This window comes from Pelobates fuscus, chromosome 6 (assembly GCF_036172605.1).
Source record: "Pelobates fuscus isolate aPelFus1 chromosome 6, aPelFus1.pri, whole genome shotgun sequence".
NCBI lineage: Eukaryota > Metazoa > Chordata > Amphibia > Anura > Pelobatidae > Pelobates > Pelobates fuscus.
This window is the reverse complement of record NC_086322.1, coordinates 292736513-292760214: the sequence shown is the minus strand read 5'-3', so window position 1 is coordinate 292760214 and position 23702 is coordinate 292736513. Positions and strand designations below refer to the sequence as shown.

General features: G+C 43.4%; 1 protein-coding gene across 2 annotated transcripts in view; it reads left to right on the top strand.

Moving 5' to 3' along the window:
- Positions 1 to 17399, top strand: part of SLC2A10 (solute carrier family 2 member 10) — a 29402-nt gene extending 12003 nt beyond the window's left edge. For both annotated transcript variants that reach the window (XM_063459454.1, XM_063459455.1), the window contains exons 4-8: positions 814 to 875; positions 2709 to 4064; positions 4660 to 4782; positions 7963 to 8098; positions 17084 to 17399. In XM_063459454.1, coding sequence (XP_063315524.1) covers positions 872 to 875; positions 2709 to 4064; positions 4660 to 4782; positions 7963 to 8098; positions 17084 to 17201 — 1737 coding nt within the window. In that variant the 5' untranslated portion in view covers positions 814 to 871 and the 3' untranslated portion in view covers positions 17202 to 17399. The remainder of the gene's footprint in view (positions 1 to 813; positions 876 to 2708; positions 4065 to 4659; positions 4783 to 7962; positions 8099 to 17083) is intronic.
- The last annotated feature ends 6303 nt before the right edge of the window (positions 17400 to 23702 follow it).

Genomic DNA, 23702 nt, shown 5'->3' with positions numbered 1-23702 from the left:
GTATAGTTCATTAGAAAACTGCAACTGCTCCCCAATGGGTAGGCCATATCTTATCCAAACCCAGGCATATATTGATGGCCATCTTTAGAATATCCATCAACAATTAATTTCTTTTTTAAAGCGATTGCTTAAAACCAATTAAACTGTTTTTGGAACAAAAAAAAAAAAAAGTAATATTAACCCTAAAGCTGGACTGTTCTACTGAAGATATAGAAAAGGAAAATAGTGGTAAATTGGCGTTTATAATGTTGTAGAATAGTGCTCCTTCGGCTTCTGTGCTCTCCCCCAATGGTCATACAGTAACAAATAATGAGCAGGGGTTAGAAATAAAATTCAAACATTTATTCCAAAATTCTATAAAAGTTCTTACATATAAAAACACAGCAAGCTGCATACCCTCGTTAAGAAGCTGAAGGAGTACATCTATACATCCTACTTATGTGTATTTACCTGAGCCAGTGTTTCTATACAGGCTCATGAAAATGTGAGTAGGATGCAACTATTTTATTAATATCTTTAATCACAGTGTGGACACTATACAGGCTATATTGCTCTATGTGAGCTATTTTGTTTTATAGAAATTCCCTTTGGACAAAGTCCATTTTAAGTGTATGTATAAAATGTAACTAGTTCACTTTTGAGAACACTGTGCAGATTGTTCTTGTTACTATTTCACAGAGCGCTAACCTCCATTTTTTTTTGCCTTGTGTGGACTGTTATACTGTTTTATTAAAGATTTTCAGTGGTGTTGTGTATTCTCACTATATTTTTTTTTTATTTTTGTGCTTGTTTTTTTTTTTTTTTTTTTTTCAGGTGACATTTTACAATGAGAAAGCCTCTCCCATGATACTGCTACCTTCTAATCCAAAAGATGGGTATGTGCGGAATTCTGTACCAATTACAATGGACATTTTATTTTGTGTTGGGGAAACCATGGATGTAATATCTTGCAGGAAAAAAAATATATTTTTTAAAGTAGATTTATGCAAATTATCCAAAGTGGTGTTCAGAAATCATGATAAATATGGGAAACGGGTGACTTCTTCTTATTTTTTTTGTGTGCTATACTTTAGAATTAAAACTTGTCTATGCTAATCTGGAGGGGTCTGGAAACATGTGCTCTATAACATGAGACATAAAAAGTCTGGGCCACAAAAAATAAGCAAATGGTGTTAACAACCCGGGCACCTTCCTCTTCGTTTCTTGTTGGCCATTGTTATAAGCTCTGTCTTTTGCACCTGTCAGTCAATGTAAAGAGAGGAGGAAGACTGGAACAATGGGGGAGATTTATCAAGGTGTCATGATCTAAAAAGTGTTGCAAATGCCTAAATGTTGGGCAGTCACCATGGGATCAGTAGGACCATTCCATTGGTGATTATGTCACGTCTTTGGATCACAATTTCGTTTGTGACAATTTTCTAATTCTCCTCCAATGCATTGCGTGCCCTGCCTGTGCCAGGACAGAAATGGATTGTGATTGTAGTTGCGAAATCTATGATATCAACGTAAAAACAAATGGACATTCACAAAAAATGTTTTTGTTTTATAAGTGGCAAGTGATTTTCAGTTTTCTTTTAAATGGTATAATTTCCAGAAAATTGATCGTTCTCCTTTCTTAACCTTGTGTTTGTCTTCCTTCTTATCTGTGAAAGAAGCAGCTGTGTTTTCAGTCGCAGTTGACGTTGGATAAACATAGTTTGTGTGTTTTGTCTCTGTATCAATTTTTTGTTGGCAAACAGAGCCTGGGAGCTGAATTGCGATGAGCTGGAATAAAGGAAATAATGTCCTTATTAAAAGTGTCGAATGAAGAACAAGCTGCATTCTGTTGTAACATTCCTTGTTGTTGATAATAGACAATATCTCTTAAAGTTCCCCCAGTACACCGTATTATACTTTACACCCGAAAAGGAGGTTTAAATTGAAGAAGTCCTACCTTTTAGGTACAAGAAGGTGGCTTAACTGGGATCCAATCGGCTGGCTGATGCTGTTGGGAGTCAGAGGCCCTCCCTCCGCACTCTCTTCCTCTCCAACTCGAACCCGCGTGATGCTCGGTGTTAGCTGGGAGGAAGTGACAGGCTGCCGCTTCTTCCCAGCACTGACATCATTAGAGGGGCCCAGTCACACTATTAAAGGGAAACAGCCCTAACTTGGCCCCTGAAGACACATTACCATTATGTGGCCCTAACTGCATGGGCCACCCAATGGGCCCCCTCAACCTGCAGGCCCACTGCAGAGGGCAAGTAGGGCAGCTGCTTTGGGCCCCCAGGAGTAACTGCGCCTAGGGCAGTTGCCCCGTTTGCCCCTCGTTAAGGACGACCCTGAGCAACCCATATGTGTAACTCCTATAATTCTCAGGGAGCTGCCACTAGATTAAGAGAACCCTCACCCTAAAAAAACATTCTGAATAAAAGATGTAGGTTCGTGAAGTATATATTAAGGGAAAATAATTATTTATCTCCGAGACATTTAGAAGAATGACAGGATTATTCGCTAAAGTCAGAATTTAAAGGGAATTCAAAATAAAAAAAAAATTACTCGACATTGATTTTGAATTTTCACGTTGGTGAATTACCCTGTCAATGTTTATTCTCATGATTTATCACAATATCTCAAGTATTTTGACCCATTGCATTTCACCCTCTATTTTTCTGTTATTTGTACTGATGCTAACATTTGGCAGAATAACTAACCGATTCATTTTATTCCAGGTCTTGGTTCTGCCGTCCTTCTTTTAGCAGCTGCCGTGTCCACGTTGGGAGGCCTGATATTTGGATATGAACTTGGGATCATTTCTGGTGCCTTACTACAGCTGAAAAATGAATTTTATCTCACCTGTTTTCAACAAGAGGCACTTGTCAGTGCAGTTTTGGTTGGGGCTCTTCTGTCCTCCTTGATTGGAGGAGTCATTATTGATCAATGTGGAAGAAGGACGTCGATACTTGCCAGCAATCTGGTGGTGTTGGCAGGAAGTCTTGTATTGGTGTTGGCCAACTCGTTTTGCTTTCTAGTGATTGGACGAGTCATCATAGGGGTTGCCATCTCTCTTTCATCAATGGCATGTTGCATTTTTGTCTCTGAAATTGTGCGCCCCCACCAACGTGGAAAGCTTGTGTCTCTTTATGAGACTGGCATTACTGTCGGCATTCTACTGTCCTATGCAATGAACTACTTTTTAGCAAATGTCAAGGAGGGTTGGAGGTACATGTTCGGCTTGGCTATAACCCCAGCTCTTGCCCAGTTTATCAGCATTCTGTTCCTCCCTTCTAAGCCTAAATTAACCACTTGGAACCAAGAAACGGGCAATGGCTTCATTCAAATGAAGGATATCGAGGAAATAGAAGAAGTCAAACCAGTTCAACAGAAAAGAGATTATACTTTTGTTGACCTCTTTTCGTTGAAAGACAATATGAGAACCAGGACATTTGTCGGTTTAGGGCTTGTGATGTTTCAACAGTTGACTGGACAACCAAATGTGCTTTTCTATGCCTCGACTATATTCCGCTCTGTGGGTTTCCAGAGCAATTCTTCTGCTGTTTTGGCATCCGTAGGACTTGGTCTGGTAAAGGTCCTTTCAACGTTGGTTGCTATGAGTTGTGCTGATAAAGCTGGAAGAAGAATATTACTTATCGCTGGATGTGTAATAATGACTGTCTCCATAACTGGAATTGGACTGCTAAGTTTTAATATTGAACTGGGCACTCACGAGGACTGCAAAGCTCTTATAAAGTCAAATGTTTCCTATGATCTATCCAATTCTTCTGAGTTCATTGGTGGCATGGCTGAAACCTTTGACTCTGAGTATAGGTCAGCCCAGCGCAATACCTTAGTAGCTAAAACTCAAAGCATTCCATTGGGTCTTGTAAACAACCAGCTGCCCGCAATGTCTACCTCTTCCAAGGCTTGGAGTAACGGTGACTTCTTACAACCAGACAAAGACCACGTGAAGCAAACAACCGCACATTCTGCCAGCACTGAGCTCCTTAACAATTCCCTTGTTTTGAATTGGATTGTCCTGTTGAGTATGATGACTTTTGTGAGCGCTTTCTCTATTAGCTTTGGCCCGAGTAAGTATGAAGTAAATATGTAATTAAGATTTAAGCTGCGTGACTTTGAAGACTGTTTAAAAAGGCAAGAAATGCAAAACGTTAGAACACTGTGTTTATTAAATGAGATGTGTTATGTTTCCCATTGGCCAAACCTAATTAAGTGCTTTTACATTAGCAGCAAGTTTTTCGTTTTTTTTCAGTTTTCAGACTTAAAGAGAAACCAGAATGCGAATAAAAAATAAAACCGACTAATTATAAAATGATTCTTAGAGAAGCTGAAGGCAACTTCAAGCAGAACACTCCGCTGAGCGTTGCTGTAGAGTACTCTCTGCTATAAACTACGCAATGTTGCAAAATGGTTATGGTGTTTAAACTGACCCTTCACATATTTTTGCCTAAACTAACCAAAATTCTTGCTCAGGGGTCCTCAAATATTTTTTTTTTTTTTCTCTCCCTTCCCCTTCTCTTTTTTTCAGAAGCCTAGCCATTCAGGTTCCCTGTAAGGTGCATTGTAGCTACTTCGTGTATTCTTCCATATTCTAACACGTTCTTGATGAAACCTTCTAAATTCTATAACCGTCTTTAAAGCCATTGTGTGTTTTCCTTTACAAAGTGACGTGGCTGGTCCTGAGTGAAATATTCCCAGCTGAGATACGAGGAAGAGCTTTTGCGTTCTGCAACAGTTTTAACTGGGCGACAAATCTACTCATCAGTTTGTCATTCCTGGAGGTCATCAGTAAGTACATTTTATCCTTTCTGTGTCACATTCCCAACCCAGTTATTATACCTCCTAAGTGTCCCTATTTAGGAGAGACAGTCCCTATTTTGGGCCCATATCACCTCTATTCCCCTTTTCTATTCAAATCTCTCTTTTCTAGGAGCTCCATATTGTTGGTGTGTCTGAGTGTATAACAGAGCTCCACAGCAATAATACTCCCAGTAATGTGTCTGTGTTTATAACAGAGCTCCACAGTAATAATACTCCCAGTAATGTGTCTGTGTTTATAACAGAGCTCCACAGTAATAATACTCCCAGTAATGTGACTGAGTGTATAACAGAGCTCCACAGCAATAATACTCCCAGTAATGTGTCTGTGTTTATAACAGAGCTCCACAGCAATAATACTCCCAGTAATGTGTCTGAGTGTATAACAGAGCTCCACAGCAATAATACTCCCAGTAATGTGTCTGAGTGTATAACAGAGCTCCACAGCAATAATACTCCCAGTAATGTGTCTTAGTGTATAACAGAGCTCCACAGCAATAATACTCCCAGTAATGTGTCTGAGTGTATAGCAGAGCCCCACAGCAATAATACTCCCAGTAATGTGTCTGAGTGTATAGCAGAGCCCCACAGCAATAATACTCCCAGTAATGTGTCTGAGTGTATAACAGAGCTCCACAGCAATAATACTCACAGTAATATATTTTTTTTTTAAAATTCTTTATTTTTGAGTGCAGGTAGATTAATACATACACGCCAGTAAAGCCACAACAGCAATTACCGGCCATTCTTGGTTAACAGTAAGATGGTATTGGATGATACTGCACATTTTTATATTAAGTAAGCGTAGCCTTAAGTAATAACGTTACTGAGAGAGAAAAGATAAATGAAGAAGACAAAATGATAATGTCACCATACAATAACAATAACATCAGCCCCACAATTCTGAGGATAATGACATGTTTAGGCGTCTGTAGCGGAGGTATACACCTTTGAGTTTACTGGCGTAGCCGGCCTGTTGAGGCATTGCAGGTATATTGGTACATACCCGCCAGTAAAGCTGCGACAGCACTTATCAGCCGTTCTTGGTTAACTGAGAAGCGGTGTCAAGTGGTATTGCCCATGTTTATATTGAGTACACTTAACTTTAAGTAAAATCATTATTGAGAGGGAAAAGATCAATGAAGGAAACAAAATGAAGAAACCAAAATGATAATGTCAACATATAAGGACCTCAGCCCCACAATTCTGAGGATGATGATAAGTTTAGGAGACTGTAGCAGGGGTGTACACCTTTAGGTTTGCTGGCATAGCCGACCTGTTGAGTTATTGCAATATATGAGGGTAACTCCATTTTAGTAGCGCAGATGAACGCAATATATCAACTGACGTCGCATCAGCGTATGTCAGGTTACATAGAAGTTAGATCGTGGCATAGTAATTAGCACAGTCTTTTATGTTTTACATGCTTAACTAAGCAGGAGGTTGGCAGAGTGGGATTGAATACAATAAAATAAATTAAAATCTAGGTGTTTGTTGCTGAACATTGCTTAAACACCTATGCTAGAGAAGGTATAACATGAACATGTATTGAGGCAGAGCAGTATCTAGCTATAAACGGGATGGCTTAACATTGCTTAGGTTTTTCACTTTAATTTTAGAGATATATAATAAGCAGCGTGATACCTTAAGAGGCGTAATGTGAATGAACACTTTATAAATGAACACTTTATAAATTCCTGGCACATAGAATTTAAATGTCTAGTATTTCCTATTATGTTACAGAAGACAATAGGTTATCGGCTGCACTACCATTGCTCAAAATGCTTGTAACACAATGTGACTTTCCATAATTTCCACCGCTCCTCTGTAACCTATATAGTGTACCTGCCAGCGCTCCATAAAATCAAAATAAAATCAAAATAATAAGGTACATTTTAAATCTTCCTGTCACAGCTCACAATACTATCGAGTAGCTAGACAGTACATCAACTAAACTTAATATGCTGAATTACGAGCACAAATAATAAATGAAGAACATTATAACATAATATGATAGTTCAACCTTAGAGTCTCTGGAGAGTTCCCCATTCTCTGTCACGCTAGATGTAAAATTAAGCAATCTAGGTGAGTAGTTCTGACATGTGCCCCGGTTCGCGTCTTCTTTGCTTGTGTCAGAGGTTGCCTGTCCTATTGGTCAGGGTTGCCCGCCTTGGGTGGCTGCGGGTTGCGGGTATGCTGTGGTCTGAGCGAGAGTCAAATGATAAATCGTAGACGTGTAAACAATAAGAATATAAACTTTTAGTGGGGAGTCACGGATGGGATCCTTGAACTTGGCAGTGTTGACAGTAATATATTTTTAAATTACAATAAATGTGGTTAGAAATCATTCTATGTAAATAAGATACATTGTTCTTGTTATAAATTCCATTTTATTAGTAAGTCACAAAACATTTCTCTGAACAGCTCCGCCCCTGGCCACACCCCTAAAATAAAAGTGCCCCTATTTGTCCATTTGAGATGTTGGGAGGTATGAACCAAACTGAAGGAGCTGTGGGTACTAGCCCCCAAATATCGGGTAGGCACCTTTTTATGCACGGATTACCAACATATCTTGTGAGTGTAATTGTATCACAGACCGTACCATACTGGTTTTCTAACTATTCGGCTATGTGAGCTGTCTTTTTTTTTTTGTTCTATATTACAGCTGTATCCCCTTATAAGCGAAATAGATATACAAATTACACGGGTATCATACATTTTAAAATATGGTCTAAAATATTGCATTATTATTATTATTTTTAAGCGTCAATTGTCTTGAAAGAGAGAACCAAAGTGTTATTAGGGATGGGCAAAGAAACCCCCTGATGCAACAAATACAATTTTAAATTTTCTCTGTTTTATGTTAAATTTTAGAGGCACACAAATCATATAGGTAAATAAATCGGCATTTCTCAGGTGTTTCCTAGGGGATACTGACTAAACCCTTAGTGTGCCTTGCGGACTGGACGGAAACTATGGATTTAGGACAACCTGAAGGTACTTTTATCCAAGAGTGGGCTGAACAGAGTCTCCGATACTTGTGGTCCCTTTTGAATAATATTTACATTAGAAAGGCTTTTCTTATGGTGACTCTCCACATGATTAACCATTTCTAAATGTTCCTAAAAATATATATATATTTTTTTTTAGATTCTATTGGTCTGTCCTGGACATTTCTTGCCTATGGTATGATGGGGGCCGTGGCAATTGTATTTATTTACTTCTTCATTCCTGAAACGAAAGGAAAGTCTCTCGAGGAGATTGACAAAGAGTTCTCCACTAAAAGGTACATGAAAAACATTTCACCAAAAGTTAGAATGCCTCGCAGAGTTTTAATGTACAATTGTATTTAATATGTTAAAGGGAAATTGATATTGCCATGTGCAGCGGGTGTGATTTTTGTCCTAGCAGTGCAAAAATTAACCAGGTTTCGGTTTTGTACCAACTTTTCATGGGTTAACCGTCTTATCTTCCAGGTAAGAAAAGAACCATCCTTGATCATTGTTTATTAGTGTGGGTACATTAGTCGGGAAATACATAAACCCCAATGGTTCTGTTTCAAAAGAGAAAACTGATTAGAGAAGTAGCTTCCCAGGAATTCCATGCAGGGGTTAACACAATCCATAATGTGGTTTAAAAAAGACCAGAGACCCCGGAGACATCAGCTGTCCTAAAGTCCAGGCTCGGCTTGTTGGCTTCTCTGTGGATTAACGCTCCTGACGAGGTTGTTACACTTGCGAATCTAGTCTTCTGAGTGCCTGAATTATTTACTGACATTTCACCCTGTTCTCTGGTTTTCTTTAGCTATGATGCGGCTGGCAAACACACAGGTGACAGACTAGTCATGGTTGCATTAGTCCTAGGGACTGTTGGGGGAACAGTCGTTCACTTCTTTCTTTTTCAGTTACAATTATTTAGATAGCACCAACGTATTCCATAGCACTGTACAATAGATCAACACAACAAACATTTAATGCTAACTAATGCTAATGATTGACAATCTGGGCCAGTAGCCGGAGAGGTGGCCATGCACAAACCAGCATTAGTCTAAAGTTAACATTGTCTGCTGAAAAACCATATACCCTCTAGTGGTGGCTTGTGATATTGCCACAGTTCCACTACTTAAAGTCGTTTTTTTAGTGTCTAATAATGGTCACAATTTTCTGTCTCTCTCTAGTGACCTTGGGAATATAGGGAAATTCTGTGATATTTAAAACTAGAGATACCTAATCTAGTATAGCTTTTATTAAGCATACAGATTATTATTTTTTCCACAGAAGCAAACTTTAAATTCCTGGATTTGTTTTCTTTTGGATAAGACTTCAATACACACACACTGTTTAACCACGTATACACACTCACTAGCAAGACACGCTCACTTACTGACAGACGCGCACACACACACCGAGACACACATATACTAACTGACAATACACACTGATAAACACTCAGTGACAGACATATATACACTCGGTGTCAGACACACACATTCACTGGCAGACATGCACATTCACTGACAAACACACATACACACTGACAAAAACATACACACTCTCACTAACGGACACACAATCGAACACATTCACAATTTTTTATATTTTTAATCCATGTTCCAATTTCAATCCACCCAGCCTCCCTACCTTTGGGAGTGCTGTAATGGATTCTTCCCTGGGGTCCAGTGGGGCCAGATGGCCAGCTCCCGGGTCCCCCATGTGAAGAGGCTGACAAGCAAGGCAGCTGTCAGAGCTTTCGGGGGGCGTCATTTTTTTGCCGCCACCACCCCCCCCCCCCCCCCCCAAAAGTGCCGTCCGAGGCAATTGCCTTGTCAGCCTCGCACTAAATACAGCACTGCTCACAATACTAGATTATATGTACTTTAGGAGATTAAATCTGTTCCAAGATAGTTTTTTTTTTTTTACAATTTGACAATTTTTATTTTGTCGGCAAATGCAGTGTATGGGGTACAAAAAGAAAAAGGGGGGGAGGGGTGAACATTCCAACCATAGACAGGTCGAACAAACGTCCGCCAGCATACTTTTCATTATTGACATTATTTACATTGCGTATTGTAGACGGGGGTGGGGGTACAGAAAGAAAATCTGGTTAAGGGATGGGGTTCGGGTCAATTGTACATGCCATTCTCTTGGATAGTTGCCCTGTTTTACAGACCCTTTGTACATGGGATCTGCCTCCTATGTGGACGCTGTCCGTCCAGGTGAGTTATTGCAATCTATATTTATTTACCCAATGTTGTACACCATTTGGAGACGCTTACTCTACTGTCCCTGGAAGGAACTTGGCCTCGGTTAGAGCCCGAAGCGGGTGGGGGGGGGGGGGGGGGGGAAGGTAAACTGGGGTCTTGTTTAATTATCCTGTGTTATCGATCTGCTCTGCTTAACCTCTGGCTTTTTGTCGTCAAGCCTTGCTGTGCAGTCACACCCCGTGCGTCCCTGCTCGCCTTGCAAGTGTTGTAATGCTTACGTCTCTGCCTTGAGCTCACCCAGTCTCTTGTGTGTGAAACATGTTGAGCCCTCTACTTGTCCGTGTGTATCTGCAGCTGGCCCTGGGGGTGCTGTTTGACTGTTTATATATGCTTCCCATTTGGATTTAGCTACTTCTGTCGTGTGGTTTGTCTTAATGTGTTTGCTGGCCATGCTTTCGTATTCCCAGTTCAGTGAGATCTGGTTCAGTAGGTCTTGTTTAAGTGGTGCATGTGTTTGCTTCCAGTTTCTGGCCACCAGTGTTACTGCCGCTATGAGTATATGGAATATCAGCTGTCTCTCCGGTTTATGCCAGTGGTTGAGGTGTAGGAATAGGATGCCTTGTTCCGGTGTTAAGTGGTATGGTTGGCCTAACGTGTTTGCCACTATGCCTTCTACCATCAACCAGTAGGGGGTCAGGATTGGGCATGTCCACCAAATATGATACATCGTCCCTCTGTTACCGCAGCCCCTCCAGCAATCTCCCTGGACTCCCGGGAACATCTTTGCTAGCTTGTCCGGTACCATGTACCACCTGTATAAGAGTTTTCTCATGGTTTCTAAGTGTGCTGCACAAGTGGTGTGCCCCTTATGTGCCTGAAACGCTTGATTCCAGTCGTGTTGCGTGAAGGTGCTGCCTATGTCTGACTGCCATGCCAATTTAAAGTCAGCCTGTTCTTCCGTGTCTACACACGTTAAAAGGGTGTATATTCGGGATATTGTTTTGTTGGGTATTTTGTCCGCCAGGCAGAGCTGTTCCAGGGTGGTTATGTTTGGTGTGACTGGGTTCTCGACCCTCAGGTGTGTGGATACAAAGGATTTTATCTGGAGGTATGGGAATATTTGTTTGGCTGAGAGAGAGTGTCTGGCTTGTATTACAGGGAATGGCAGTATTTTGTCTCCCTTGCATATCTGTTTAAGGTGAATACATCCCCCCTCCACCCACTGGGTGTGATCGAAGGTCTGGATGCTCGCCGAGACATTCGCCATAGTCATGTTTCCCAGGGACGGCCCAACTGCCCCCAGCGAGGTTCTAACCCTCTCCCACATCTTGAGCATCACCACTGTGGGTGGTAACATGTCTGCATATTTGGGGCGTGTTGAGCGTGGCATCCGTGGGAGGTGGTGTAGCCCTTGTCTACAAGCCCAGTGTGCTTCTATATGTACCCACTGTGGGGGATCTTCCACCGAACTGGCCGCTGCTAAGGCCGCCAGCAGAGTGGCTTTATAGTAGTTTTTGACGTTAGGCATTCCTAGCCCCCCGTCCTTAATCGGCTTTTGCAGAAGTCTGGTGGCTACCCGCACCTTGCGGTTTGCCCATACGAATTAAAACCAAAAGTTTTTGGATATTTGTTAGGTATTGTTTAGGCAGGTGAATGGGGATCGTACATAGTAGGTACTGGAGTTTGGGGAGTAACGTCATTTTGATGGCCGCCATCCTGCCCAGCCATGAAAGATATTTTCCCTCCCATGATTGTAGTGTGTTTGTAAATGTCCCAATTAGTTTGGCAAAATTTAGTTTGAATAAGCGGGGGGGATTGGGGGGTATAAGTACTCCGAGAAATGTAATATGATCTGATCGCCAATCGAACGTGAAAGTTTTACTTAGGTGGGCCAGGTGATTTTGTTGGATTTGTATGCCCATTGCTTGGGATTTGGTGATGTTCAATTTGTAATATGAGTTGAGGCCGTATTCCTTAATAGTTTCCATGAGGTTTGGAAGTGAAATTTGGGGCTGGGTCAGCGTCAGCAGGACATCGTCCGCAAATAGGTTGATTTTATATTCCTTGTCCCCGATTAGCACTCCATGTATGGAACGATGCGCTCTGATCATTTCTGCCAGTGGCTCTAGGGCCAGTACATAAAGCAGCGGGGAGAGAGGGCAGCCCTGCCTTGTGCCATTCGTAATGTTAAACGGGTCCGAGGTGAAGCCCGCTGTAATTACCTGCGCCGTCGGCTCGCTGTACAGTGCCCCGACCGCTGAGCGGAAGGTCTCCGGCATCCCGAATTTTCGGAGCACCGCTTCTAGAAACCTCCAGCCCAGGCGGTCGAAGGCCTTCTCTGCATCCAGCGAGAGGACCACACATTTAGATTGTTGTTTGTGCACGCTGTAAATAATGTCCAGAACCTTTCTCGTGTTGTCCCCCCCCTGGCGGCCCTTCACAAACCCGACTTGGTAATTTTTGATTACTTGTGGGAGTATGTCTCCTAGTCTGGTGGCGTATATTTTTGCAAAAAGTTTTGTGTCTGTGTTCAGCAATGAGATAGGGCGAAAGTTTTGCGGGTGGGTAGGTGGTTTGCCTGGCTTAGGCAGTGTGATAATGTGTGCCTTTAAGGCTTCCTGGGGCAGCATCCGTCTCTCTACTGCTTCGTTGAAGGCATTCGCGAGATGTGGGGCTAGGGTTAGTTGGAAACGTTTGTAGTAGTTGTTCGCAAACCCGTCTGGGCCTGGGGCTTTGTCAGCTGGCATGGAGGCGATGGCCTTCAATACCTCCGTCACTGTGATTGGTGTAGATAGTTGCTCTTGTTGAGTGAGAGTGAGTGTTGGCAGAGTTACTTTGTCTAAAAAGGTAGAAATCTTGGAGTCTTGTGGTTGGGGCGTGTTAGGGTCGTTTTTTAAGTTGTATAGGCCTTCGTAGTATTTGGCGAACACGTTGCTGATGTCTTTTGGCGCTACTATTTTTTGTCCATTTGGAGATACCATGTACGCTATTTTTTGGGCTGCTAGTTGTGTTTTGAGCCTTAGGACCAGCAATTTACTCGCTTTGTTGCCTTGCATGTAGCTTTGCGCTTTAAGTTTTTTCAAGTGGTATCCCACCTGGTCTAGGGATATTTGATGTATGCGCTTTGTGAGTTGCATGATTTGGTCCCGCAATTCTCGTGTGGGTGTAAGTTGGTTTTGTGTCGTGGCTCTCTGGAGGTCTGTTTGGCATGTTAGGAGTTGGGATTGAGATTGTTTTTTGAGATACGAAGCGCGTCTAATCAGTTGTCCTCTAATTACTGATTTATGAGCTTGCCATAGTGTGTTGCGTGTGGTGTCTGTAGTGTCGTTGTCGTGGAAGTAGTGTATAAGTTCCTTATTTATTTCTTCGGTGAATTTGTTGTCTGCCAGTAGGGCAGTGTTAAGGCGCCACGGGCTCCTGTGTGTTGGGTCATATAGGTTCTTGAGTGTCAGCTCAACTGGGGCGTGATCAGACCACTCGATCTGGCCTATTGTGCATTGGGCCACCTGATTCATCCCCGCCCCATGTATGAGGTATCCGTCGATGCGGGAGTAGGTGTTGTGTACGGAAGAGAAGAACGTGTATCCCCTTTCCCCGACATGTGTGGCTCTCCATACATCATAATAATGGGAGTCGTGCACAAGCTTTCGCAGTGCCCTACTCTGCTTCTTGAGTGGCATGGTGCGTGCCTTGGCTGGTGCTAGTGTCGTGTCTATTTTGGGGTCTAACACGTGATTAAAGTCCCCACATATAATCGTGGTGCCTTGTTGTATGTCTTTCAGTTTTTGTATTATTTTATGCAGGAAATTGCGTTGGTTCGTATTCGGGGCGTATACATTTGCTATGGTGTATGTCATATCATTGAGTGTACCTACAATAATGGCATATCTACCTTCCAAGTCTATGTGCTGTGACGTCAGGGTGAAGGCTAAATTTTTACTGATTAGTATGGAGGCGCCCTTGGTCCGGTTCGCCGCTGTAGCATGAAATTGGGTCGGGTAATCTCGCTGCAGTATGCTGGGGTGTGCACCTGTCATGAAGTGTGTCTCTTGGAGGCACAGTACATCCGCCTGCTTATGTTTTATCTCTTTGTACAAGCGGTGCCTTTTTACTGGGATGTTGAGTCCTCTAACGTTATGTGAGTAGATCTTCACGGTGGTTGGTGTGCATGGAATTGTGTGTTTGTGCCTGTGTGTATACTACAGTTGGGGTGTCCCCTCTGTCCCAGTTCCAACGAACTCAGGGGGCTTCCCCATGTTACCTGGCGGTGTTGTATGTTGTGAGGAGGTCTGCGAGGGGTGCGTCGCTGGGTCATCTGGTTTACCCTTGGTGTGTGCTGGGCAGAGCAAGATCTGTTGATAGTAGACAGCGTTACATACATGAACATATACAAGTGAACATATAGCATAACAAAAATTAACAAACAATAACATGAAACCAATTTCGCCGGGTATCCGGCTATGCACCTGGGTGTGGTGCTTTGGGGGTGGGAGCAATTGGCTCCCGTCATGGCTACGGTTCTGCGGCCACGGCCTATGTTACCTTATTTTTAAGTGCGGTGACCTGTTCCCGGGTGGGTTGGTGTGGACGGCCTGTGGTGTGGACCGGTGGGGGGGTTGCCTTGTGCATTTTGATTTTGGCTCGGGTCAGTAAAGGTGGCCAACATTTTTTTTTTTTTTTTTTAATATATTAAATTTAATTTAATTTTCTTTTTAGTACATACTTTTCTCCCACTCGCTCTCCTGCATGGCCTGGTGACACGTGCTGTTTGGATGGCAAGGTGGGGTGGGGGGGATGGGCTGGGGCAAGTATCTCCTGCACCCACCATGGTCTGCGTTAGCACGGGCCACAAATCCCTGATCTCAGGTACACTGCTCCCTGCATCCTCTCTCCTTCCAGGCCTACCTAGACAGGAGCAGCGGACGGAACGCCATCCCGCTCCACCCTCCCTATCTCCCCCCCTCCCCTCACCCGCTACCAGCATCCCTTGTATATTGGTTGGCTATCATTATATAAGTCTACACGTCTAACACCATTACAGCCATGTTAAAGTCATAAGCAAGATGAAGGCAATTATGTCACATTTGTCATACAAGCCTGAATGAGTTTTTCGCTCCCCGGCCGGTCTGCACAGCGCCGTCCCCTGGGGAGCCGCTTAGCGTTTTGTCTTCCTCCAAGTTGGAGGGAGTCTCTGAGTCTCTTTTGTCTTGTTCAGGACTTCAATTCCCCAGCTGCTGAGGGTTTTCTCTCCGTCTTCCGGCGTCGATAGGATGGTTGTTTTCCCGTTCCTCTGCACTACTAGCTTCACCGGGTACCCCCATCTGTAGGGGAGGTGGTGTTGGCGAAGTTGCGCGGTGACCTCTGCAAAATCTATGCGGCGTCGAAGAGTGTATGCGGAGATGTCAGCGTAGATCGAGATACCGTGGTACATTGTCGGCAGGTCTGTCTTGCTCCTGGTTCTGTTTGCTCTCAGGATGTCCTCTTTTATGTGGAAGTAATGCATTTTCAATATAACATCTCTGGGTGTCTCTTGTGGCAGGAAGGAGGGTTTCAGCACTCTGTGGGCCCTATCCATCAGGAACATATCTTGGGGCACCGCCGGGGTCAGGGCTTTAAACAGGCCCACTAGGTATGCCATAAGGTCTGTCTGACTCACGGTTTCAGCAATGCCCCTGATGCGTAGGTTATTCCTCCTACCCCTGTCTTCCATATCTGCCATTTTCCCTTCCTGTGTTTCCAGTTTGTTCGTAAGGCCGTCTATTTTTGCCGCCATTGCATTATGTGCTTCTTCGTATTCCGCCATTTTGTTCTCTAGCGTGGCCGTTCTATCCTCCAGCTCAGTGATGTCGGTGCGCAGAGTCTGCACTGCACTTTGTAGTGTGTGCTGCAGCTTATCAGACATGGCGTCCAGCATTGTCTGCAGGATCCCCTGTGTAACAGGTAAATCGGCTGCCGCCGTCGTTGTTTGGGGCGAGTTTTGAGCTTCCTCCCCGCCATCTTGTGTTTCTCCATGCTGCAAGGGGCCTCGCGTCTGACTCGATTTGACGCCGAAGAAATTGCTTTTTTCGCCTTTCTCCGTCTGGTGCCTCTGCTTGGTTTGGGACATGATGTGGCTTCGTGTCTCCCCGGTATTTGGTCACCGTTTGTGGGTATTGTGGGCCTTAGCAGCGCGGAGCTCCGGCTACATGCGACCGCTCGCTCCGGAGTCCAGGACACGCCCCTGTTCCAAGATAGTTTTAATACTGTCTATTAAAGGGACAATATAGTCACCAAAACAACTACAGATTAATGTAGTTGTTCTGGTGTGTATATTATGTCTCTGCAGGCTTTTTAATGTAAACACCACCTTTTCAAATAAAATGCAGCGTTTACATTACTGCCTAGGGATAACTCCAGTGGCCACTCCTCAGATGGCTGCTAGAGGTTCTTCAGAGGAGGTGCTGAACGTTCCTACTGCTCTACAAGGAGATGCAGATTTGTAAATCAACCACTTTTCTTTTTCTCTGCTGAATAGGACATTCATAACAAATGAGAATCTCTAAAACGATCTTTGTATCATACAAGTAGCAGGAGGTAGGGAGGTTATTTTTATGTGTTTATAGAAATTTGTACATGACTGATCAGTTTGGAGTGAAGATATGGGAAACGTGTCATATCTAGAATACAGCTGCACGCTAGCCTGACCAAAGTCACTTAAGTTAATTACTATTGAATCTTTGGCATTTAATTCTTCATTCTCCAGTATAGGAGAGTATTGGATATTTTATTTTCCTGTCTAGGAGAGTATTGTATATTTTGTTATGCAGTATAGAGTAGTGAATTATATTTTCTCCTATATACGAGTATGGGATACTCTATTGTCCTGTATATACAAGAGTATGGAATACTTCGTTTCCCTTCGTACATTAGAGAACAGGAATGTTTGTTCTTTTTTTTTTATAGGAACCCGTGTTCTCCTCCTTTTATAGGGCCATGTTGTTTCCATTCGGTTAATCCATTTTAAGTAAGAGAGACCCACGAAATGTATAAATATCTGCAACATGTTTGATATATTCATTATTCCCTCAGGTTAGTCAGTCTAAATCAGAAGTGGGAGAGAATTCCACGGAGGCGGCTGTCTGATCCTGGATATCACATGATGGGAAGGTCAAACTCCTCTATATCCAGTACGTCAAGCACTTCCTAAACCAAATCTTCTGCAACTGGTGGTCCAGGTTCTCCCATGAATATCCTATTCACTGAATTGAAGATTGTCCCGGGAAGCACTTTAGCTGATATCTGTGGAAGACATTTTGCACAACCACCCCAAGACCCAAAGACAATGTCGTTTGACAAATTTCACAGAAATCTGCTTTATAAATAAAATATTTTAATCTTTCACATATTTGTGGGGTTTATGCAACTTTTTTCTTGTGCAACGTGGCAGTGGTGTGTTTTTGTGGGGAGGTAGAAGGAAAGGGAATACATTTCTGAATTAGTGGTATCAACATATAGAAAGTGTAGTTGCAGGTAGGTGTCAAGTTTCAAGTCAACATTCAATGGGTAACTGCCATCCACCACTTCGGTTACCACATCATCATCAAACACACCTAGCTTGCGACTTAGCCCCACCCTCCTTCTGCGGTTTAGGTGTGTTTTTCAATGTGAAATTCAATAAGAAGAAAGTTTTAATAACATCCCTCTGTGTGAGTTTTACATAGTATAATACTGAAACACTTGGTGGTGGCATTGAGGCTACTGTATCCAAAGTGGTGGATGGGACTAACTCACTCTGTTGTGTCTCTCTGGTAAACAAACGAGGTGCACTGTCAAAGGGAAACCGTGCCCACTTTTCATGTGTTGAACTATGCTGGGCTATTTTCCATTCTGATGTGGATCTGGCCAATATTTGTCTACATGTCAAGTTTCATGGGTGTTGGCATCAACGTGATCATATTTTCTTATGGTTGTCTAGTGGCGAAATGATGAGATCTGTGCCTCAGTTTGTGGAGACCTATTTCACGAACACTAGTGAGAGTAGTATAACCATTACTGGAGAATGCACAAGAAGGAGCAGAGAAGAGTGAAATTTTCCAATTAAGTTAGACATCTGAGACTGTGCTTCAGAAACCTTCTCTCCCCGCACACACTATAAATTCTGGTAGAAGGAAAGTGGTGAAGTGCCTGAAGCATTTTCATTTTCATGCATTGTACTACCTATTGTCAGAATTCCACCACATTTCTAAAGGCAAAGCCATGGCATCTGTGCATTGCTGTTACAAGAGGGCCAAAATGGACTGGCCTGGTGGATGAAAGGGAGTTTTGATATGCAAATGATATACACTGCTCAAAAAAATAAAGCGAACACACAAAAATAACACCTCCTAGATCTGAATGAATTAAATATTCTTCTGAAATACTTGGTTCCTTACATAGTTGAATGTGCTGACAACAAAATCACACAAAAATAAAAAAATGGAAATCAAATGTTTCAACCCATGAAGGTCTGGATTTGGAGTCACACTCAAAATTAAAGTGGAAAAAACACACTTCAGGCTGATCCAACTTTGATGTAATGTCCTTAAAACAAGTCAAAATGAGGCTCAGTAGTGTGTGTGGCATCCACGTGCCGGTATGACCTCCCTACAACGCCTGTGCATGCTCCTGATGAGGTGGCGGATGTTTTTTTTTTTTTTTTGGACTAAAGCATCTGCCAACTCCTGGACAGTCTGTGGTGCAACGTGACGTTGGTGGATGGAGCGAGAGATGATGTCCCAGATGTGCTCAATTGGATTCAGGTCTGGGGAACGGGCGGGCCAGTCCATAGCATCAATACCTTCGTCTTGCAGGAACTGCTGACACACTCCAGCCACATGAGGTCTAGCATTGTCTTGCATTAGGAGGAACCCAGGGCCAACCGCACCAGCATATGGTCTCACAAGGGGTCTGAGAATCTTATCTCGGTACCTAATGGCAGTCAGGCTACCTCTGGCGAGCACATGGAGGGCTGTGCGGCCCCCCAAAGAAATGCCACCCCACACCATTACTGACCCATTGCCAAACCAGTCATGCTGGAGGATGTTGCAGGCAGCAGAACGTTCTCCACGGCGTCTCCAGACTCTGTCACGTCTGTCACATGTGCTCAGTGTAAACCGGCTTTCATCTGTGAAGAGCACAGGGCGCCAGTGGCGAATTTTCCAATCTTGGTGTTCTCTGGCAACTGCCAAACGTCCTGCACGGTGTTGGGCTGTAAGCACAACCCCCACCTGTGGACGTCAGGCCCTCATACCACCCTCATGGAGTCTGTTTCTGACCGTTTGAGCAGACACATGCACATTTGTGGCCTGCTGGAGGTCATTTTGCAGGGCTCTTGCAGTGCTCCTCCTGTTCCTCCTTGCACAAAGGCGGAGGTAGCGGTCCTGCTGCTGGGTTGTTGCATTGATGTGCCATCCTGGATGAGCTGCACTACCTGAGCCACTTGTGTGGGTTGTAGACTCCGTCTCATGCTACCACAAGAGTGAAAGCACCGTCAGCATTCAAGTGACCAAAACATCAGCCAGGAAGCATAGGAACTGAGAAGTGGTCTGTGGTCACCACCTGCAGAACCACTCCTTTATAGGGGGTGTCTTGCTAATTGCCTATAATTTCCACCTGTTGTCTATCCCATTTGCACAACAGCATGTGAAATTGATTGTCACTCAGTGTTGCTTCCTAAGTGGACAGTTTGATTTCACAGAAGTGTGATTGACTTGGAGTTACATTGTGTTGTTTAAGTGTTCCCTTTATTTTTTTGAGCAGTGTATATGAGATTTGAGCAAGGGCACACAAGTGTTCTCAGTGTTTTTGTTAATTATTTTTTGTCTTATTATGAGCAACGTGACTGCAATAGAAACATACCAATGATGTCGATGTGGTTTGTGATACAACACCATAAAATTATCCACATACACACGAGAAGGGAGAGAATTAGAATATGCAAAATATAGTTTTATATTTACATTCATCATAAATTGGAAAAATCAATATTTTTTTATTTTTTATTGTAATATAGGGTGCTAGACACATCACTTGGCTGTATTTTAGGAGCCACAATCCACTTGCCTTGCACCTTTAACTTGACCAAAATTTTATAAAATGAGCACTTACAAGCGTAAAATAAACTGAATAAATATTTTCCAAAATAATTTACAGTACGTAAAGTTTTTGCCAAAAGTGTAATAAACGCTCTTAATGTCCTACTCTTACTTTATCTTGAAAGGGCACAAGGATATTGTGGGGTCAAATTAAAGCCTGGTTACCCACATTCAGGGAATTTTTATACATTAATTCTATGTTTTGCTGGAACCACAGCTGTCCATGCTTTCGGACTCATTTTTGTTGATTGAGCCCAACCAACCGAAATGTTACACACATGTCTTTTATTGCTCACCTAGATCAGAGGACAGCCATATGGGGGTAATGGAGAAGAATCAAAATGTTCTGCTTGACGTACTCAGAAGAAGACCTCTAGGGAACTCTTTGCTCAGCAGGAATCCACAGAGGGATTGCTTTGATCCCTGGGATTCTGTATCCTCCTATATCATTTCAGCAGACCTATAACCCCCATCCCTTTTATATCGGTCAAAAAAATCTCAGTATTGGTTAAAAAGCCAGCAGAAGATCCAGAGACACCCAGTGGTAGATTGTCATATATATGGTGCCAACATGTTAGTATGTTACACAGCTTTTTATAAATGTTATATGGGCATTTAACAATAAATGAGACAAACTATTACAGATGCACACAGGAACAAAAGGTTAACTAGCATTCTGTTGAAACTAGCTAACAATCTATAGGAGGTGGGTATTAAAAAGAAAAGGCAGCGGGTCTGTAAGAACAAAACTAGGTGCAGGTTGGAAAGCAGTAGAGTGGGAAGATGAGAGCGTGAAGTGGGCTAGGGTGAATTCCAGTAGTCGATGCAGGAAATGACAAACTCCTTAGTAGCATCTTATGTAAGAGAGCCTGATGCGGGCAATGTTTTTAAGGTGGAAAACAGGACAGGATTTAGTGGCAGACTGGGTATGGGGTGTTTATAAAAAAAAAACAAAAAAAAAAAAACTACCAAGGCAGCAAGTGTGCAAGGATGGGCTGATGGGTGAACCATCTACTTGCAGGGAGAGTGACAGCAGGGAATGAGTACTATAGGGATGGAAGATAAGAATTTAAATAAATAGATCAGTTTCCCAGGGTTCTAAATTAGAACAGCATGCAGCCACCAGAAGCTTTGTAGAACATTCACGGTGATTAACTAAAGTGAGAATTCAAAGTGAATCAGATTTTTGGCGATTTTTAAAATTCATTTAGAATTCACACGTTTGTTAATACATCAATCTCCTATACGTTGCGGGCAGCTTGACATTTTACACTAACATTTATTCTCCGTATATATATGGAATGCTTTAATTATACGCATTTTGAGAAATCTTTAAACCTTTTTTTTTTTTTCCTTTTCAAAGAACATCTTAATTGAGGTCATCATTTTAGTAAAATAAAAAAAAATCGCGTTTTTTCCCCCCCCCCAAAACCATTTTTATTTATTTTTTATTTTAAATAAAAATTACAAACAAACAGGCTTGTGATGGTCAAGTGAACAGTGACGGCAGCCATTAAAAGACCAATCCTTAAAATAATAACCAAAAAGAATGCAAATGGAAAACCCTATGTACAGTAGAGGGCGCCACAACACCACTGTTAAAGCATTGTTAAAGTTTAACTTGGAGTAACAATGCACTAAGATGGGTTTGTCTGGTAAGAAATTGGCATTGAGCTGGTTATTCTGGCAGTCCCCAGGACCATTTTAATAAATTTGGAGTGTTTTAAGATTGTTGTTGTTGGGGGTAGGAGCTTGACAGCCAAGCTGAGTGGTCGCACCTCAGCAGAGCTCCTGTCTAAATAGCCTGAAAAACAAGCAAAATCGCTGCAAAACCTGCAAATTCAATGCCTTTACACCCCAGACACTGGGGCTTAATATCCAGACAATGCATAACCGAGCCTGGGACCACAAAATGCGACCGATTCCAGGGGATGTACCTGAGGCCTACCTGCAGCCTACTCAGGAAGCATGGGGGAGACGGCCGATCCCTCAGCCAACTGCAGCCTGTAACAAAGGAGGTCTCCCCGGAACACTCTCTCCCCCCCCCTGCTGGTGAGGGATATCCCGGCAACCAGACCATGTGGATCAGGACGGAGAAACCAAGCTCAGCCACCTTGCACTGCCGGACCGCCGACTCACGACATGGCGGAGACCACGTGGATCTCAGCATCCAAGCCCAGCTTGCCTCCACTGTCGGAGCGGCTAGACCGCCTATTCAGCGATTTTTGGGCCAAACTCACCAGCCGCAGAGACACCCGGACACAAGTCCCACCGGCATCAGCCACAAAGGACATTACACAGCAGCCTGCAGCTCCGGTGCGGAACCCGAGAAAGATCGAGACAGCAGGGAGTGAGAGGCGGAAGAAACGCCGAAAGCCCCAGCGCCCGACTCTTAGACCGCTGGTGAGTTGCCCAAAGCCTCAACGGAGAAGATCTCCAGGGCTGCCCCATCACCACCCCTCTCACCCGCAAAAAGTCCTCTCTAAGAACCGGCCTAGCACACTCAGGCAGGTTCCGTCTCAGAACAGCAACCCTCCGGGTCTAAAGGCACACACAGGACTCCCAAACACTCGCCACCAGGAAACCTAGAGGCAGCACGGAGCCAACTCACTGCCCAACGAACGGGAGTGTTTGGTCCACTCGCTCCCCCGAGAGGCGGCAAAACATATGGCTGACCAAAACATGTGACATACCCCTGGCAGGTGTTGGCTGACCGGGACATTTGACAACACCATTCACCCTATGCCTCATAAAGTCCCTACCTGCTACTAAGGACGTTTTCTTGTTCCCCTGAGAAATATAGTGTTACTCCCATTATCTATATAATGCACATTTTCTCTAATGTTCTCCCTTCTATTTTTCACTTCAACACTAACGTCTCTGATCACTAAAATATCCCTTTCCTTTCACTCACCTGTCCCTGGCAACACAATCCTCATTACTTCCACCTTACTCCCCTCCCCTCTCTATTCATCCCATGCACTCTACACATACCTTTCCAGCCTATCTCCACCAACTCCTCCCAAATCCTCTACATACATACCCTCCTACAAAACTTTCAAATCCTACTCCCACCTTCACTTCCTTTCTATCCTTCTGCTCCTAGCAGCTGGTGATGTATCTCCAAACCCCGGTCCCCTCTCAACAAACACAGCACATACTAACCCAAGGACCCACACTAATCTTATACCCATCTCATGTTCCTCTAGATCCTCCTTCAATACTGCCCTCTGGAACGCACGCTCTGTTTACAATATAACTAAATCCACTGCTGTCCATGACTTCTTTATCTCTCGTTCAATAGATTTGCTAGCCTTAACAGAAACCTGGCTCTCCCCCTCTGACACTGCCACCCCTGCATCTTTGTCATTCGGTGGTCTCCAACTTACCCACAACCCAAGAAACTCTGAATGTAAAGGTGGTGGTGTTGGGTTTCTCCTCTCCCCTCACTGCTCTTTTAAACCTCTTCCCCTTCCCTCTCTTTCCCGTCATTTGAAATACACTCAATTCGCCTTTTCAAACCCTTCTCCGCTAACATTGCTGTTATTTACCGTCCCCCTGGTTCCCCTCTTCTC